Source organism: Anomaloglossus baeobatrachus, chromosome 2 (genome assembly GCF_048569485.1).
Source record: "Anomaloglossus baeobatrachus isolate aAnoBae1 chromosome 2, aAnoBae1.hap1, whole genome shotgun sequence".
Lineage (NCBI taxonomy): Eukaryota > Metazoa > Chordata > Amphibia > Anura > Aromobatidae > Anomaloglossus > Anomaloglossus baeobatrachus.
In genome coordinates this window covers 151,301,164-151,320,356 of record NC_134354.1, presented here as the reverse complement: position 1 = coordinate 151,320,356, position 19,193 = coordinate 151,301,164, and the positions used below count along the sequence as shown (strand labels likewise).

General features: G+C 54.5%; 1 protein-coding gene across 3 annotated transcripts in view; it reads right to left on the bottom strand.

The window, feature by feature from the left end:
* POLA1 (DNA polymerase alpha 1, catalytic subunit) overlaps positions 1 to 19,193 on the bottom strand; it is a 513,667-nt gene that overhangs the window by 479,562 nt on the left and 14,912 nt on the right. For 2 of the 3 annotated variants that reach the window (XM_075335453.1, XM_075335456.1), the window contains exons 6-8: positions 3,951 to 4,016; positions 3,638 to 3,742; positions 3,360 to 3,534 (exon numbers count right to left, since the gene is read on the bottom strand). In XM_075335453.1, the coding sequence (XP_075191568.1) occupies positions 3,360 to 3,534; positions 3,638 to 3,742; positions 3,951 to 4,016 (346 nt within the window). The remainder of the gene's footprint in view (positions 1 to 3,359; positions 3,535 to 3,637; positions 3,743 to 3,950; positions 4,017 to 19,193) is intronic. The other variant, XM_075335455.1, reaches the window with a different exon arrangement.

Sequence of the window (19,193 nt, the reverse complement as noted above, 5' to 3'; positions counted from 1 at the left end):
CTTCCGTGGTTGAGGTCTGTTTGGTTTGGACTGGGGTAAGGATGAGTCCTTTCCCTTGGATTGTTTAATGATTTCATCCAATCGCTCACCAAACAAGCGGTCGCCAGACAATGGCAAACCGGTTAAGAACTTTTTGGAAGCAGAGTCTGCCTTCCATTCACGTAGCCACATGGCCCTGCGGACTACCACCGAATTGGCGGATGCTACCGCCGTACGGCTCGCAGAGTCCAGGATAGCATTAATGGCGTAGGACGCAAACGCCGACGCCTGAGAGGTTAAGGACACCACTTGCGGGGCAGATGTACGAGTGACGGTATTAATCTGCGCCTGACTAGCTGAGATAGCTTGGAGTGCCCATACGGCTGCGAATGCTGGAGCAAAAGACGCGCCGATAGCTTCATAGATGGATTTCAACCATAGTTCCATCTGTCTGTCAGTGGCATCTTTGAGCGAAGCCCCATCTTCCACTGCAACTATGGATCTAGCCGCCAGTCTGGAGATTGGAGGATCCACCTTAGGACACCGAGTCCAGCCCTTGACAACATCAGGGGGGAAGGGATAACATGTATCCTTAAGGCGCTTGGAAAAACGCTTGTCTGGACAGTCTCGGTTTTTCTGGACTGCCTCTCTGAAGTCAGAGTGATCCAGAAACGTACTCAATGTACGCTTGGGAAACCTGAAACGGAATTTCTCCTGAGAAGCTGACTCCTCAATTGTAGGAGCTGGGGGAGAAATATCCAACACCTGATTGATGGTCGCTATAAGGTCATTCACTACAGCGTCACCTTCAGGTGTATCTAGGTTGAGAGCGGCTTCAGGATCAGAATCCTGATCTGTTACCTCCGCTTCATCCTCCAGAGAGTCCTGCTGAGACCCTGAACAGTGTGATGAGGTGGAGGGAATTTCCCAGCGAGCCCGCTTGGGCGGCCTGGGACTGCGGTCCGTGTCAGAGACCTCACCCTGGGACCTATGGGTCACCCCAGGGGCACTTTGCTGTTCCAATTGAGGGGGACCAGGGGTCAAAGATTGAACAGTGCCCGGGGCCTGAATCACCGGTCTGGACTGTAAGGCTTCTAGTATTTTAGCAGACCATTTATCCATACTCTCAGACAGTTTGTCAGCAAAAGCTGCAAACTCCGTCCCTGTCACCTGGACAGTGGTAGCAGGTGGTTCCACCTGGGCCACCAGTAGCAGAGGCTCCGGCTGAGTAAGTGCCACAGGGGCCGAGCATTGCACACAATGAGGGTCAGTGGAACCTGCCGGTAGTATAGCTGCACATGAGGTACAGGTTGCAAAGTACGCCTGTGCTTTGGCACCCTTGCTTTTTGCGGACGACATGCTGTTGTCTCCTCTGAGAACAATCCAGGAGGGTATATAGCCAAAAATCAACAGAGCGACCGTACAGTGCAAATGTATAGCCTATAAGCCTATATATATATATATATATATATATACACTTCGGCACTCAGTGGGGCCAGCACCACAGGTGCTGCTTACCGACCGCTCAGAGCGGTTGTGTGATCACCAGATTCCCTGCCTGGGTCTCCCTGTGTTGTCTCTCCTCTCCAGCGTCTGAATCGCTGACAGGAATGGCTGCCGGCGTTCTGTGGGGAGGAGGGGACCGTGGGCGTGCCCAAGAAAGTGCGGGAATCTAGTGCCCCAGTGTACTGAGTGAGGGGGGAGGAGGATACTATGTATGCTCCAGCCCTCAGCGCTGACGATGTGTGCAGCGTCCCGCCCTTCCCCTGACTGGCAGGCCTGTGGGCGGGAATATGCGATACTAGGCCGCAGAAGCCGGGGACTAAAGTTATAAGCGCGGCCGCGCGGTAGTCCCCGGCGCACTAACACACCCAGCAGTGCTGCAATGTGTATGGCACAAGCGCTCCATGCGCGGTCCCCACGGGGACACAGAGTACCTCACAGTAGCAGGGCCTTGTCCCTGACGATACCCAGCTCCTATCCAGCAGATTCCCAGGGGCTGCGGAGGGAGCACGGTCCCAGTGCCTGGAGACCGATCCGGGTCCCACTTCACCCAGAGCCCATAAGGGATGGGGAAGGAAAACAGCATGTGGCTCCTGCCTGTGTACCCGCAATGGGTACCTCAACCTTAACAACACCGCCGACAAAGTGGGGTGAGAAGGGAGCATGCTGGGGGCCCTGTTATGGGCCCTCTTTTCTTCCATCCGACCTAGTCAGCAGCTGCTGCTGACTAAGCTGTGGAGCTATGCGTGGATGTCAGCCTCCTTCGCACAAAGCATAAAAACTGAGGAGTCCGTGATGCACGGGGGGTGTATAGGCAGAAGGGGAGGGGCTTTACACTTTTAGTGTAATACTTTGTGTGGCCTCCGGAGGCATAAGCTATACACCCAAGTGTCTGGGTCTCCCAATGGAGCGACAAAGAAACATCACATTGCAGTCGCATTACAGTGGAGCGCAGTGCGATATACTCATCAGCTAACAATGGAGGAGATGGAGAGATTAGTCGCTCCCTCTCCTCCGCCACGCACGCACCTTCCTCCGCGGCCGTGCTACCATCGCAGGATCGCATTACAGTGACATGACACTCATCTTACACTCCAGCAGAGCGGGAGACGAGTGTCATACGAAGCACTCGCAGTAGTGCTCGTGTGGCCCCAGCCTAAGTATATTAAAATCTTGTTTAGATTACGGGACTAAATAGATGGGGATTTAGATGAAAATTGCTTTGCCATTTGGACCACCACTTTAAGCACTATAAGATCACACTAAGTACAGGGAACTACCCAGCAAATGGCAGAAGGGAAGGGAGACACTGTCTAGGGAAGGGGAGATGGTGACCCCTGACCAAGTCTACCACTGGGTCCGGGCTCCGCCCTAGATAGTGTCCGCACCTATAGATCAAGCAGGATACCTGGCACGATGCTGACCCTGACTTGAGCACTAGGTATGGATACAGGGAAAACAAACAAGGGAAAATAACTTATCTCCAAGAAGATTCAGGGAGAGGGACTAAAACATGCAACGAAGTTACTCCAGATGATTGCAAGCCGACTGCTTGCACTCAGGATCTGTAGGTAGTTAAAGCTATCACCAGTACACACTAGAAAGAAATTAGGGTATTTATGGATACAAACGGGAGTCCTGATGAAAAGAACTGAAACTGTGAGGAAGTCCGCAGGGTCCTAGAGGGAAAGGGATGAGCCCCAAGCAGAGGAGATGCATAAGACCATATACACTACAGCAGGAATAATAGAAGGTCAGGGAGCACGTTGCGCAGCCAAACACTACGACTTTTTATAGCCGAAGACCACAAGACTGTGTCATCCATAACATGCACCTAGTTTAAGACACATATTTTTTTTTTTTTAACAATTTAATACCTTTGGAGGTTTCTTCCAATTTAACCACACTTCCATTTTTCTCAGCAGCTGCAGTACTGCTGTTAGACTCGTGCTTTATCTTCGTTTTTTTAGGAGATGTCTCTTTATCCTCTTTAGGGGGAGCATATTCCTGCTTGGGTACTGAAGGAAGTTTTCTGAGATGTGACGGAGAAGGCTAATAACATATTTAAAGAACAAAAACAACAGTAAAACACTGCTTCAAGAAGCATTAAAACCAAATAAGCTGTTAGTTGGGATGTATGTTTTTGAATATTTACCCTGGAAGGTGGAGATGCAACAGGCAGAGAAAAAGGGTTTAGTGGTACCCCGGCAGGTCTCTTCTTCTTAAGTGTTATTACTGGCGGTGGAGTCAAATGCGTTGGCTAAGGAGAAAGGAAAAAAAACAAAAACCAATGTGATTTCTTGAAAGCTGTTGATAAAGCCACAGGGTCCTGGAGAAAACGCAATGAAATTGTATGAAGTTAAGCAGAGGTAAAATCACGTGTCCCCATGACTTAGGAGACACCTAGAGTCCTAGATGAATGGACGTGAAGGCAAATCAAAGCCAAAGTAACTATGTCAAAATCATACCTGAGATTTCAGGTCTTGAAGTAAATCACCCAATAGATCATCTTTAGACAGGTCCACAGCTTTCTGCTACAAAGAAAACACATACACATTACTAATATTACCCTCGTCCTGATAACCCACAGCCCATGTAAATATATCCCACAGTGCCCTGCTCTATCCTTACATTACTGTGCGTTACAATGTGTACTGTACAGAAATTCACTCTGTTGCATGCTCGTCCATCTACCAATACACAGCTCTTTGTGACACAAGTGAATGTATGTACCCAGGACAGAGTACGGCAGAGGAGCCGCGAGTGTACGCGGGGCGTACGGCAGAGGAGCCGCGAGTGTACGCGGGGCGTACGGCAGAGGAGCCGCGAGTGTACGCGGGGCGTACGGCAGAGGAGCCGCGAGTGTACGCGGGGCGTACGGCAGAGGAGCCGCGAGTGTACGCGGGGCGTACGGCAGAGGAGCCGCGAGTGTACGCGGGGCGTACGGCAGAGGAGCCGCGAGTGTACGCGGGGCGTACGGCAGAGGAGCCGCGAGTGTACGCGGGGCGTACGGCAGAGGAGCCGCGAGTGTACGCGGGGCGTACGGCAGAGGAGCCGCGAGTGTACGCGGGGCGTACGGCAGAGGAGCCGCGATTGTACGCGGGGCGTACGGCAGAGGAGCCGCGAGTGTACGCGGGGCGTACGGCAGAGGAGCCGCGAGTGTACGCGGGGCGTACGGCAGAGGAGCCGCGAGTGTACGCGGGGCGTACGGCAGAGGAGCCGCGAGTGTACGCGGGGCGTACGGCAGAGGAGCCGCGAGTGTACGCGGGGCGTACGGCAGAGGAGCCGCGAGTGTACGCGGGGCGTACGGCAGAGGAGCCGCGAGTGTACGCGGGGCGTACGGCAGAGGAGCCGCGAGTGTACGCGGGGCGTACGGCAGAGGAGCCGCGAGTGTACGCGGGGCGTACGGCAGAGGAGCCGCGAGTGTACGCGGGGCGTACGGCAGAGGAGCCGCGAGTGTACGCGGGGCGTACGGCAGAGGAGCCGCGAGTGTACGCGGGGCGTACGGCAGAGGAGCCGCGAGTGTACGCGGGGCGTACGGCAGAGGAGCCGCGAGTGTACGCGGGGCGTACGGCAGAGGAGCCGCGAGTGTACGCGGGGCGTACGGCAGAGGAGCCGCGAGTGTACGCGGGGCGTACGGCAGAGGAGCCGCAAGTGTACGCGGGGCGTACGGCAGAGGAGCCGCGAGTGTACGCGGGGCGTACGGCAGAGGAGCCGCGAGTGTACGCGGGGCGTACGGCAGAGGAGCCGCGAGTGTACGCGGGGCGTACGGCAGAGGAGCCGCGAGTGTACGCGGGGCGTACGGCAGAGGAGCCGCGAGTGTACGCGGGGCGTACGGCAGAGGAGCCGCGAGTGTACGCGGGGCGTACGGCAGAGGAGCCGCGAGTGTACGCGGGGCGTACGGCAGAGGAGCCGCGAGTGTACGCGGGGCGTACGGCAGAGGAGCCGCGAGTGTACGCGGGGCGTACGGCAGAGGAGCCGCGAGTGTACGCGGGGCGTACGGCAGAGGAGCCGCGAGAGTACGCGGGGAGTACGGCAGAGGAGCCGCGAGAGTACGCGGGGCGTACGGCAGAGGAGCCGTGAGAGTACGCGGGGCGTACGGCAGAGGAGCCGTGAGAGTACGCGGGGCGTACGGCAGAGGAGCCGTGAGAGTACGCGGGGAGTACGGCAGAGGAGCCGTGAGAGTACGCGGGGAGTACGGCAGAGGAGCCGTGAGAGTACGCGGGGCGTACGGCAGAGGAGCCGTGAGAGTACGCGGGGCGTACGGCAGAGGAGCCGTAAGTGTACGCGGGGCGTACGGCAGAGGAGCCGTAAGTGTACGCGGGGCGTACGGCAGAGGAGCCGTGAGTGTACGCGGGACAGCAAGTCTCATGGTAACTACACAGGGTATGTATACGGGGCAGAATGTCATATGGTAGAGACAGTGCATGTATCCAGGACAGCTCAGCATACAGCAAAGAAGCAGTGCATTTACCCGGGACAGAGGTACATACGGTAACGATACAATGCATGTACAACAAAAGAACGAGCTGTACGGCAGAGAAGCAGTGCATGTACCCGGGAGAACAGGACATACAGAAGAGCCACAGTGCATGTACCCGGGAGAGACGGCAGAAAAGCAGTGGATATAACCAGAATATCAGGGTTTACAGTAACTACACAATGTATGTAACAAGGGCAGCACGGCACATGGCAGAGAGGCAATGCGTGTACCTAGGAGAGCAGGGCGTACAGCAGAGATGTAGTGCATGTACCCAGGACAGTGTAGCACACAGCAGACTCAGTGCATGTACCCAGGACAGCGGGTCGTACAGTAATGACACAGTGCATGTACTTGGAGAATGGAGTGTACAGAAAAGACATGTGCGTGTACCCAGGGAAAGCAGGACATACAGCAGAGCTACAGTGTATGTACCTGGGACAGCAGGCCATACGGTAACCACACAGCACATACCCAGGGCAGTGTGGCATATGACACACACAGTGCATGTACCAGTGACAACGCGGAGTACGGTAACTACACAGCATGTTCCCCGGGCCACATGGCATATAGCAGATACAGTGCATGTACATGGGACAGCAGGGAGTACTGTAACAACACAGTACATGTACACAAGAGAGCGAGGCATACGGTAAAGAGTGCATGTATGCAGAAAAGAAGGGAATTTTGTTTACTTACCGTAAATTCCTTTTCTTCTAGCTCCTATTGGGAGACCCAGACAATTGGGTGTATAGCTTCTGCCTCCGGAGGCCACACAAAGTATTACACTTTAAAAAGTGTAACCCCTCCCCTCTGCCTATACACCCTCCCGTGCATCACGGGCTCCTCAGTTTTGGTGCAAAAGCAGGAAGGAGGAAACTTATAAATTGGTCTAAGGTAAATTCAATCCGAAGGATGTTCGGAGAACTGAAAACCATGAACCAAAAGAACAATTCAACATGAACAACATGTGTACACAAAAGAACAACAGCCCGAAGGGAACAGGGGCGGGTGCTGGGTCTCCCAATAGGAGCTAGAAGAAGAAGGGAATTTTGTTACTTACCGTAAATTCCTTTTCTTCTAGCTCCTATTGGGAGACCCAGACGATTGGGTGTATAGCTACTGCCTCCGGAGGCCACACAAAGCATTACACTAAAAAGTGTAAGGCCCCTCCCCTTCTGGCTATACACCCCCAGTGGGATCACTGGCTCACCAGTTTTAGTGCAAAAGCAAGAAGGAGGAAAGCCAATAACTTGGTTAAACAAATTCACTCCGAGTAACATCGGAGAACTGAAAAACCGTTCAACATGAACAACATGTGTACCCGAAAAAACCCAAAAATCCCGAAGGACAACAGGGCGGGTGCTGGGTCTCCCAATAGGAGCTAGAAGAAAAGGAATTTACGGTAAGTAACAAAATTCCCTTCTTCTTCGGCGCTCCATTGGGAGACCCAGACGATTGGGACGTCCAAAATCTGTCCCTGGGTGGGTAAAGAAATACCTTATGTTAGAGCTGCGAAGACAGCCCTCCCCTACGGGGAGGCAACTGCCGCCTGCAGGACTCTTCTACCTAGGCTGGCGTCCGCCGAAGCATAGGTATGCACCTGATAATGTTTGGTGAAAGTGTGCAGACTCGACCAGGTAGCTGCCTGGCACACCTGTTGAGCCGTAGCCTGGTGTCGCAATGCCCAGGACGCACCCACGGCTCTGGTAGAATGGGCCTTCAGCCCTGATGGAACCGGAAGCCCAGCAGAACGGTAGGCTTCAAGAATTGGTTCTTTGATCCATCGAGCCAGGGTGGCTTTGGAAGCCTGCGACCCTTTGCGCTTACCAGCGACAAGGACAAAGAGTGCATCGGAGCGGCGCAGGGGCGCCGTGCGGGAAATGTAGATTCTGAGTGCTCTCACCAGATCTAACAAATGTAAATCCTTCTCATACCGATGAACTGCATGAGGACAAAAAGAAGGCAAAGAGATATCCTGATTAAGATGAAAAGAGGATACCACCTTCGGGAGAAACTCCTGAATGGGGCGCAGCACTACCTTGTCCTGGTGGAAGACCAGGAAAGGAGCCTTGGATGACAGCGCTGCTAGCCCAGACACTCTCCGAAGAGATGTGATCGCTACCAGAAAAACCACTTTCTGTGATAGTCTAGAAAGTGAAACCTCCCTCAGAGGCTCGAAGGGCGGCTTCTGGAGGGCAACTAGTACCCTGTTCAGATCCCATGGATCTAACGGCCGCTTGTACGGGGATACAATATGTCAAACCCCCTGCAGGAACGTGCACACCTTAGGAAGTCGTGCTAGACGCTTCTGAAAAAAGACGGATAGCGCCGAGACTTGCCCTTTAAGGGAGCCGAGCGACAAACCTTTTTCTAACCCAGATTGCAGGAAAGAAAGAAAGGTAGGCAATGCAAATGGCCAGGGAGACACTCCCTGAGCAGAGCACCAGGATAAGAATATCCTCCACGTTCTGTGGTAGATCGTAGCGGACGTGGGCTTCCTAGCCTGTCTCATGGTGGCAACGACCCCTTGGGATAATCCTGAAGACCCTAGGATCCAGGACTCAATGGCCACACAGTCAGGTTCAGGGCCGCAGAATTCCGATGGAAAAACGGCCCTTGGGACAGTAAGTCTGGTCGGTCTGGTAGTGCCCACGGTTGGCCGACCGTGAGATGCCACAGATCCGGATACCACGCCCTCCTTGGCCAGTCTGGGGCGACGAGTATGACGCGGCTGCAGTCGGATCTGATCTTGCGTAGCACTCTGGGCAAGAGTGCCAGAGGTGGAAACACATAAGGGAGCCGGAACTGCGACCAATCTTGCACTAAGGCGTCTGCCGCCAGAGCTCTGTGATCGCGAGACCGTGCTATGAAGGTTGGGACCTTGTTGTTGTGCCTGGACGCCATTAGGTCGACGTCCGGCCTTCCCCAGCGGCTACAGATGTCCTGAAACACGTCCGGGTGAAGGGACCATTCCCCTGCGTCCATGCCCTGGCGACTGAGGAAGTCTGCTTCCCAGTTTTCTACGCCGGGGATGTGAACTGCGGATACGGTGGAGGCCGTGGCTTCCACCCACATCAGAATCCGCCGGACTTCCTGGAAGGCTTGCTGACTGCGTGTCCCTCCTTGGTGATTGATGTATGCCACCGCTGTGGAGTTGTCCGACTGAATTCGGATCTGCTTTCCTTCCAGCCACTGCTGGAAGGCTAGTAGGGCAAGATACACTGCTCTGATTTCCAGAACATGGATCTGAAGGGTGGACTCCTGCTGAGTCCACGTACCCTGAGCCCTGTGGTGGAGAAAAACTGCTCCCCACCCTGACAGACTCGCGTCTGTCGTGACCACCGCCCAAGACGGTGGTAGGAAGGATCTTCCCTGTGATAATGAGGTGGGAAGAAGCCACCATTGCAGAGAGTCCTTGGCCGTCTGTGAAAGGGATACTTTCCTGTTCAGGGATGTTGACTTCCCGTCCCATTGGCGGAGAATGTCCCAATAAAGAGGACGCAGATGAAACTGCGCAAACGGAACCGCCTTCATTGCCGCCACCATCTTCCCGAGGAAGTGCATGAGGCGCCTTAAGGAGTGCGACTGACCTTGACGGAGAGTCTGCACCCCAGTCTGTAGTGACCGCTGCTTGTCCAGCGGAAGCTTCACTAGCGCTGAGAGGGTATGAAACTCCATGCCAAGATACGTTAGTGATTGGGTCGGTGACAGGTTTGACTTTGAGAAGTTGATGATCCACCCGAACGTCTGGAGAGTCTCCAGCGCAACATTCAGGCTGAGTTGGCATGCCTCTTGAGAGGGTGCCTTGACAAGTAGATCGCCCAAGTAAGGGATCTCAGAGTGTCCCTGTGAGTGCAAGACTGCTACCACTGCCGCCATGACCTTGGTGAACACCCGTGGGGCTGTCGCCAGACCGAATGGCAGAGCTACGAACTGAAGATGGTCGTCTCCTATCACGAAACGTAGAAAACATTGGTGCTCTGTAGCAATCGGCACGTGGAGACAAGCATCTTTGATGTCTATTGATGCTAGGAAATTTCCTTGAGACATTGAGGCAATGACGGAGCGGAGGGTTTCATCCGGAACCGCCTGGCCTCCACGTGCTTGTTGAGCAGTTTTAGGTCCAGAACGGAACGGAAAGAGCCATCCTTTTTTGGCACCACAACCAGATTGGAGGAAAACCGTGTCTTGTTCCTGAAGAGGAACAGGGATTACCACTCCTTCTGCCTGCAGAAGAGCATCGGCTCGGTGGGGAGGTGGGGACGTTCTGAAGAATCGAGTCGGAGGACGAGAACAGAACTCTGTCCTGTGCACGTGGGCACAATGTCCCTCACCCACCGGTCTGTGACCTGTGGCAGCTAAATGTCGCCAAAGGCGAGCGAGTCTGCCATCAACCGCGGATGCGGAGAGATGAGAGAGCTGAGAGTCATGAGGAGACCGCCTTGGTAGCGGTTCCTCCGGCTGCCTTCCTTGGGCGTGATTGAGCCCGGCCGGAAGCTGAGCCCCTCTGAGGCTTTTCAGCTCTTTTGGACGAGGACAATTGGGACCTGCCCGAGCTTGGGAAGGACCGAAACCTCGACTGTCCTTCCAGGACAGCAATAATAGGGTAAGTCGCAATGCAGACATTGCGAGGTTACGGACGCCCCTGCGGCACAAATGTACATATGCTCAAGACCAGCTGTGCAAGAACAGCTGAAAAGCTTAGGGTGCCCATACGGCTGTAAATGCCGGAGCAACCGACACGCCGATAGCCTCATAGACAGATTTCAACCAGAATCCATCTGTCTGGCATCTTTAAGTGAAGTCCCATCTCCACTGCAACTATGGCTCTAGCCGCAAGCCTGGAGATTGGAGAATCCACCTTTGGACCCTGGGTCCCGCGCTTGACCACGTCAGGGGGAAAGGGATGACGTGTATCCCTAATACGTTTGGAGAAAACGCTTATCTGGTAAGCGTGGTGTTCCTGGACTGCTTCTCTGAAGTCAGCGTGGCCAGAAAAATACTCAATATACGTTTGAGCTACTGAAATGGGACTTCTCCTGCTGTGAAGCTGACTCCTCCGCTGGGGGAGCTGAGGGAGAAAGATCCAACATTCCATTGATGGACGCTATAGGATCATTCCTTATGGCGTCACCATCCGGTGTATCCGGATTGAGAGCGGTGTCAGGATCAAAGTCCTGATGAGCTACGTCTGCCTCATCATACAGAGAGCCTCCTGGGACCCCCCCGGAGCACCGATTTTATTCCAAATGAGGGTGGCCAGGGAGCAATGATCCAGATTGCCCATGGCCTGTCCGGACTGCAAGTCTCTATCCCATTGCAACTCCGTCCCTGTCCTTGGACAAGGTTGACAGGTGGTTCCTTTGGCCACGTCTAGTAGAGACCCCGGCTGACCAAGTGCTACAGGGGAGCATTGCACACAATAGGGTTCAGTGCCGTGGAACAGTATCACATGCAGTAAAAACAGCATCGAAAGCCTGTGTTGCTTATATGCTGCTGCCGACTAGCCATCTAGGATATAGAGCCAAGAATGGCGACCGTACAGTGCAATGTATAGCATACAAGCATAAAGTACAAATGAACACTGCAGCACATGCAATACAAGCAGCATAGAAAGCCTGTGCCTTGGCACCCCTGCTTTTCTGCTGCTGTAGACTAGCCATCTAGGGGAATATAGCCCAGAATAGCGACCATACAGTGCAATGTATAGCATACAAGCACAAATGAACACTGCAACCCCTGCAATACAAGCAGCATAGAAAAAACCTGTGCCTCAGCACCCTTGCTTTTCTGCTGCTGTAGTCTAGTCATTCTAGGCGAAAATAGCCAAGACTAGCGACCGTACAGTGCAGTGTATAGCATACAAGCATAAATACACATGAACACTTCAGTACATGCAATACAAGCAGCATGGAAAGCCTGTGCCTTAGCACCCCTGCTTTCCTGCTGCTGATGTGTCGCCATCTAAGAGGGCATATAGCCAAAAATAGCGACCTATGCAGTGTAAGCATAAAATACAAATGGACAACTGCGGTATTTAGTGGGGTCAGCACTTCAGGTGCCGCTTACCGCCCGCCTATAAGCGGGTGTGTGGTCGCCCTAGTCCTGTGCCTGGTTGCCCAGAGTCCGTTCTCTCAGCTCGGACTGCAGGAATGGCTGCCGGCGTCCTTCTCCAGCTCGTGTGAGTAGGGGCGGGCCTTGGGCGTGCCCCAAGTCAGAGCGGGAAACCGGCGTCCCACAGTGTCCAGTGAGAGGGCTGGAGCATGTAAATAAGGCTCCAGCCCTCGGCGCTGCTGATTGTACAGCGTCTCTCCCCTACCCTGATTGACAGGGTGGGGGCGGGAACGAAGCGGAGCTAGGCCGCAAAAGCCAGGGACTGGATTTATAAGCGCCGCCGCCGTAAAAGCGCGGTCGGCGCTAAGTCCCCGGCGCACTACAAGTCCCAGCCGCGCCGCCGCTCCCGGAGCGTCCGGCGCGGTAGTTCCCAATACATAAAGTCACTCAGCTAGGCTGCAGTGACTGTAACCCTTTACTGTCCCCGGCGCACTAGCACACCCAGCAAGTCTGGAGTGTGCTGTGCCTGTGTGTACGGGGACACAGAGTACCTGAATGGTGCAGGGCCATGTCCCTGAACGGTACCCAGCTCCGTATCCAGCAGGTTCAATGGGTCTGTGGATGGAGCCCGGCCTCAGGGCTTTGGGGCCGGTAAGATCCCACTTCCTCAGAGCCCCTCAGGGGGATGGGGAAGGAAAACAGCATGTGGGCTCCAGCCGCCGTACCAGCAATAGGTACCTCAACCTTACAAACCACAAGCGGGGTGAGAAGGGAGCATGCTGGGGGCCCTCTTTTCTTCCATCCGATATAGTCAGCAGCTACTGCTGACTAAACAGTGGAGCTATGCGTGGATGTCTGACCTCCTTCGCACAAAGCAGAAAACTGGTGAGCCAGTGATCCCACTGGGGGTGTATAGCCAGAAGGGGAGGGGCCTTACACTTTTTAGTGTAATGCTTTGTGTGGCCTCCGGAGGCAGTAGCTATACACCCAATCGTCTGGGTCTCCCAATGGAGCGCCGAAGAAAAGGAATTTACGGTAAGTAAACAAAATTCCCTTCTTCTTTGTCGCTCCATTGGGAGACCCAGACAATTGGGACGTCCAAAAGCAGTCCCTGGGTGGGTAAAAGAATACCTCGATAAAAAGAGCCGAAAAACGACCCCCTCTTACAGGTGGGCAACAGCCGCCTGAAGGACTCGCCTACCTAGACTGGCGTCTGCCGAAGCATAGGTATGCACCTGATAGTGTTTCGTGAAAGTGTGCAGACTAGACCAGGTAGCTGCCTGGCACACCTGCTGAGCCGTAGCCCGGTGCCGCAGTGCCCAGGACGCACCCACGGCTCTGGTAGAATGGGCTTTCAACCCTGAAGGAGGTGGAAGCCCAGAAGAACGGTAGGATTCAAGAATCGGTTCCTTGATCCATCGAGCCAAGGTTGACTTGGAAGCCTGCGAACCCTTACGCTAGCCAGCGACAAGGACAAAGAGCGCATCTGAATGGCGCAGGGGCGCCGTGCGAGACACGTAGAGCCGGAGTGCTCTCACTAAATCTAAGGAGTGCAAATCCTTTTCACATTGGTGAACTGGATGAGGGCAAAATGAAGGTAAGGAGATATCCTGATTGAGATGAAACTGGGATACCACCTTAGGGAGAAATTCCGGTACAGGACGCAGAACCACCTTATCCTGGTGAAAAACCAGGAAGGGGGCTTTGCATGACAGCGCTGCCAGCTCCGACACTCTACGGAGCGATGTAACTGCCACTAGAAAAGCCACCTTCTGCGAAAGACGTGATAAAGAAACATCCCGCAGCGGCTCGAAAGGTGGTTTCTGAAGAGCCGGTAGCACCCTGTTGAGGTCCCAGGGTTCCAGCGGACGCTTGTAAGGTGGGACTATGTGGCAAACTCCCTGCAGGAACGTGCGGACCTGCGGAAGCCTGGCTAGACGCTTTTGAAAAAATACGGAAAGCGCCGATACTCGTCCCTTGAGAGAGCCGAGAGACAAACCCTTGTCCATTCCGGATTGAAGGAATGAAAGAAAAGTGGGTAAGGCAAAGGGCCAGGGAGTAAAACCCTTGTCAGAGCACCAGGATAAGAAGATCCTCCAAGACCTGTGATAGATCTTGGCGGACGTTGGTTTCCTGGCCTGTCTCATAGTGGCAATGACATCTTGAGATAACCCTGAGGACGCTAGGAGCCAGGACTCAATGGCCACACAGTCAGGTTGAGGGCCGCAGAATTCAGATGGAAAAACGGCCCTTGAGACAGCAAGTCTGGGCGGTCTGGGAGCGCCCACGGTTGACCCACCGTGAGATGCCACAGATCCGGGTACCACGACCGCCTCGGCCAATCTGGAGCGATGAGAATGGTGCGACGACAGTCTGATCTGATTTTGCGCAGCACTCTGGGGAACATCGCCAGAGGAGGAAACAGATAGGGAAGTCGAAACTGCGACCAATCCTGAACTAATGCGTCCGCCACCAGAGCTCTGTGATCTTGAGACCGGGCCATGAATGCCGGGACTTTGTTGTTGTTGTGCCGTGACGCCATGAGATCGACGTCCGGCGTTCCCCAGCGGCGACAGATCTCACGAAACACGTCTGGGTGAAGAGACCATTCCCCCGCGTCCATGCCCTGTCGGCTGAGAAAATCTGCTTCCCAGTTTTCTACGCCCGGGATGTGAACTGCGGAGATGGTGGAAGCTGTGGCTTCCACCCACTGCAGAATTCGTCGGACTTCCTGGAAGGCTTGACGACTGCGAGTGCCGCCTTGGTGGTTGATGTACGCGACGGCCGTGGCGTTGTCCGACTGGATTCGGATCTGCCTGCCCTCCAGCCACCGATGAAAGGCCAATAGGGCTAGATACACTGCCCTTATCTCCAGAATATTGATCTGAAGGGATGACTCGATCGGAGTCCAGGTTCCCTGAGCCCTGTGGTGGAGAAAAACCGCCCCCCACCCTGACAGGCTCACGTCCGTCGTGACCACAGCCCAGGTGGGGGGTAGGAAGGATTTCCCCTGCGACAGAGAGTTGGGAAGGAGCCACCACTGAAGTGACGTCTTGGTTGCAAGGGAAAGAGAGACGTTCCTGTCGAGTGAGGTCGACCTCCTGTCCCATTGTCGGAGAATGTCCCACTGGAGTGGCCGCAGATGGAATTGTGCGAAGGGCACTGCCTCCATCGCTGCCATCATCTTCCCCAGGAAGTGCATGAGGCGCCTCAAGGGGTGTGACTGACCCCGAAGAAGAGATTGCACCCCTGCCTGCAGAGAAAGCTGTTTGTCCAGCGGTAGCATGACCACCGCTGACTGAGTATGAAACTCCATCCCAAGGAACGTCAGTGATTGGGTCGGTGTCAACTTGGATTTTGGAAAGTTGATGATCCATCCGAACTGCTGGAGAGTCGCCAGAGCGACGGAAAGGCTGTTTTGACACGCCAACTGAGAGGGTGCCCTGACCAGAAGATCGTCTAAGTAGGGAATCACCGAGTGGCCCTGAGAGTGTAGGACCGCCACAACAGATGCCATGACCTTGGTGAACACCCGTGGGGCTGTCGCCAGGCCGAAAGGCAATGCCACGAACTGAAGGTGTTCGTCCCTGATGGCGAAGCGCAAAAAGCGTTGATGGTCGGGTGTGATCGGCACATGGAGATAAGCATCCTTGATGTCGATTGATGCTAGGAAGTCTCCTTGTGACATTGAAGCGATGACAGAGCGGAGAGATTCCATCCGAAACCGTCTGGTGCTCACATGTCTGTTGAGTAGTTTGAGGTCCAAAACGGGACGGAACGAGCCGTCCTTCTTTGGCACCACAAACAAGTTGGAGTAAAAGCCGCGACCATGTTCCTGGAGGGGAACAGGGATCACAACTCCTTCTGTTTTCAGAGCGTTCACCGCCTGAAAAAGTGCATCGGCTCGCTCGGGGGGCGGAGATGTTCTGAAGAAACGAGTCGGAGGACGAGAGCTGAACTCTATCCTGTAACCGTGAGACAGAATGTCTCTCACCCATCGGTCTTGAACATGTGGCCACCAGGCGTCGCAAAAGCGGGAGAGCCTGCCACCGACCGAGGATGCGGTTCGGGGATGCCGAGAGTCATGAGGAGGCCGCCTTGGAAGCAGTGCCTCCTGCGGCCTTTTGGGGGCGTGACTTATACGCGTGGCGGGCTGAGTTCCTCCGGCCTTTCTCCGGCCTGCTGGACGAAGAGGATTGGGGCTTGGCGGAGGGACGAAAGGACCGAAACCTCGATTGTATCTCTCGTTGCTGAGGTCTCTTTGGTTTGGACTGGGGTAAGGAGGAGTCCTTTCCCTTAGATTCCTTAATAATCTCATCCAATCGTTCGCCAAACAATTGGTCGCCAGCAAACGGCAAACCGGTTAAGAACCTCTTGGAGGCCGAATCTGCCTTCCATTCGCGCAGCCACATGGCCCTGCGGACTGCCACAGAGTTAGCAGATGCCACCGCTGTACGGCTAGCAGAGTCTAAAACTGCGTTCATGGCGTAGGAAGAAAAAACTGACGCCTGGGAAGTCAAAGACGTAACCTGCGGAGCAGAATTACGTGTAACCGCATTAATCTCAGCCAGACAAGCTGAGATAGCTTGTAGTGCCCACACGGCTGCAAAGGCCGAGGCAAAAGACGCGCCCGTGGCTTCATAGATGGACTTCATCAGGAGCTCTATCTGCCTGTCAGTGGCATCCTTTAGCGATGATCCATCTGCAACCGATACCACAGATCTAGCCGCCAATCTAGAGACTGGGGGATCCACCTTGGGACATTGAGCCCAACCCTTAACAACGTCAGAAGGGAAGGGGTAACGTGTGTCAGTAAGGCGCTTAGTAAAGCGCTTGTCCGGAACCGCTCTGGGCTTCTGTACAGCATCTCTGAAGTTAGAGTGTTCGAAAAACGCACTCCGTGTACGTTTAGGGAACCGAAACTGGTGTGTCTCCTGCTGAGAAGTCGACTCCTCCACAGGTGGCGGTGGGGGAGAGATATCTAACACCTGGTTGATGGACGAGATAAGATCATTTACTATGGCGTCCCCTTCAGGTGTATCAAGATTGAGGGCAACGTCAGTGTCAGAGCCCTGAGCAGCGACGTCCGCCTCATCCTCCAGAGAGTCCTCACGCTGGGAACCTGAGCAGCGTGAAGAAGTCGGGGAAGATTCCCAGCGTGCCCGCTTAGCCGGCCTGGGACTGTGGTCCGGGCCGGAGTCCTCCACGTGAGACCTAGGGCCCCCCCTGGGAACGTGCTGCGGCGCGGGCAGAGAGGGGCCTGGGGGTGAAGATCCAACAGGGCCCGGGGCCTGTGTAGGGACCGGTCTGGACTGCAAAGCTTCAAGCAGCTTGGCAGACCATTTGTCCATAGACTGAGCCATGGATTGTGAGAGTGACTCAGAGAGTTTTTCAGCAAAAACTGCAAACTCTGTCCCTGCCGCCTGGACAGGGGGAGCAAGGGATTCTACCTGAGCCGAGGGGCCCACTAGTGACCGAGGCTCCGGTTGTGGAAGCAAAACAGGGGTTGAGCATTGCTCACAGTGAGGGTAGGTGGAACCCGCAGGTAACTTAGCCGCACAAGAGGTACAGGTCGCAAAATAACCCTGTGTCTTGGCACCCTTGCTCCTTGTGGACGACATGCTGTTGTCTCCCAGGAGAGTGATCACTGAGGGTATATGGGAAGGGTATACAGCCCGACCGAACAGAGATATATAAATATATATAGTATCTATTCCGGCACCCTAAGGGGACCAGCACCGGGTGACCGGTGTGGCTTACCGACCGCTAAAAAGCGGAGTGTGTGTCCTCCAGATTCCCTGCCTTAGGTCTCCCAGCGTTGCAGAGCTCTTTCCAGGAAATCTTCCACAGGCAGAATGCCAAAGAAATGGCTGCCGGAGCTCTCAGGGGAGGAGAGGAGCCATGGGCGGCGCTAGAAAAGTGCGGGAATCTGGAGTCCCCACAGTGATCAGTGAGGGGGGGAGGAACATACAGGATGCCCTGGCCCTCACAGCCGACGTCAGGTCGGCAGTCCCGCCCTTATCCCTGATAGACAGGCCCGGGGGCGGGAGTTTTGCAACTAGGCCGCAATTGAAGCCGGGGACTAAATTTAATACCGCGGCCAACAAACAGGCGCGGTCGGCGCGGAAGTCCGCCGGCCGACACAAATAAGCAGCTGCTGCAGCGTCCTGGATGAAGGCGCTCCATGCACATCCCCCATGGGGGTACAGAGTACCTTAGTGATGCAGGGCCCGGTCCCTGAGGATAAACAAACTCCTGTCCGACAGATTCCCCCAGGGGCTGCGGAGGGAGCACGGTCCCAGTGACTGGATGACCGCTCAGGATCCCACTTCTCCCAGAGCCGCTAAGGGATGGTGAAGGAGACGGCATGAGGCTCCTGCCTTTGTACCCGCAATGGGTACCTCAACCTTAACAGCACCGCCGACATAGTGGGGTGAGAAGGGAACATGCCGGGGGCCCCGTGTGGGCCCACTTTTCTTCCAACCGATATAACTAAAATGAGATGATGAGTGGATGTGTGCCTCCTTCCACACAAAGCATAAAACTGAGCAGCCCGTGATGCACGGGAGGGTGTATAGGCAGAGGGGAGGGGTTACACTTTTTAAAGTGTAATACTTTGTGTGGCCTCCGGAGGCAGAAGCTATACACCCAATTGTCTGGGTCTCCCAATGGAGCGACAAAGAAATAGGGTGTACGTTAGAGGCACCGTGCATGTACGCGGGACAGCAGGGCAGACGAATGTGATGCATTGCATGTACCGAGGACAGTGGGGCGTACAGTAACAACATAGTGTATATACCCTGGAACGCGAGGCGTACAGTAGAAAAGCATAAGATATCACAGAGAAGCAGGGCATGGGGAAAGTGGGACGGTGCACTAAGCATCTTTTAAGCATAACTGAATAAAGCAGGATTTCAGCCAAAGCCTGCGACAGATTAAAACACTAAAGCTACAATTTGTTATTAGGGCTTGGACACTCATTTTGTGCCAATAGACTCCCTTTTACAGACATGGATATACATACAAAAAAGACTATTAACTCCCAATAGGAAGAGCAGAGCGCATTCACATTTCACTGAAAACTGACTATACAGGCTGTGTGCGGCCCACCCTTCACTGTCAGGAGGGGATGTGAGACATGACACATAATGGGCAGATTGGGGTCACAAGCTGT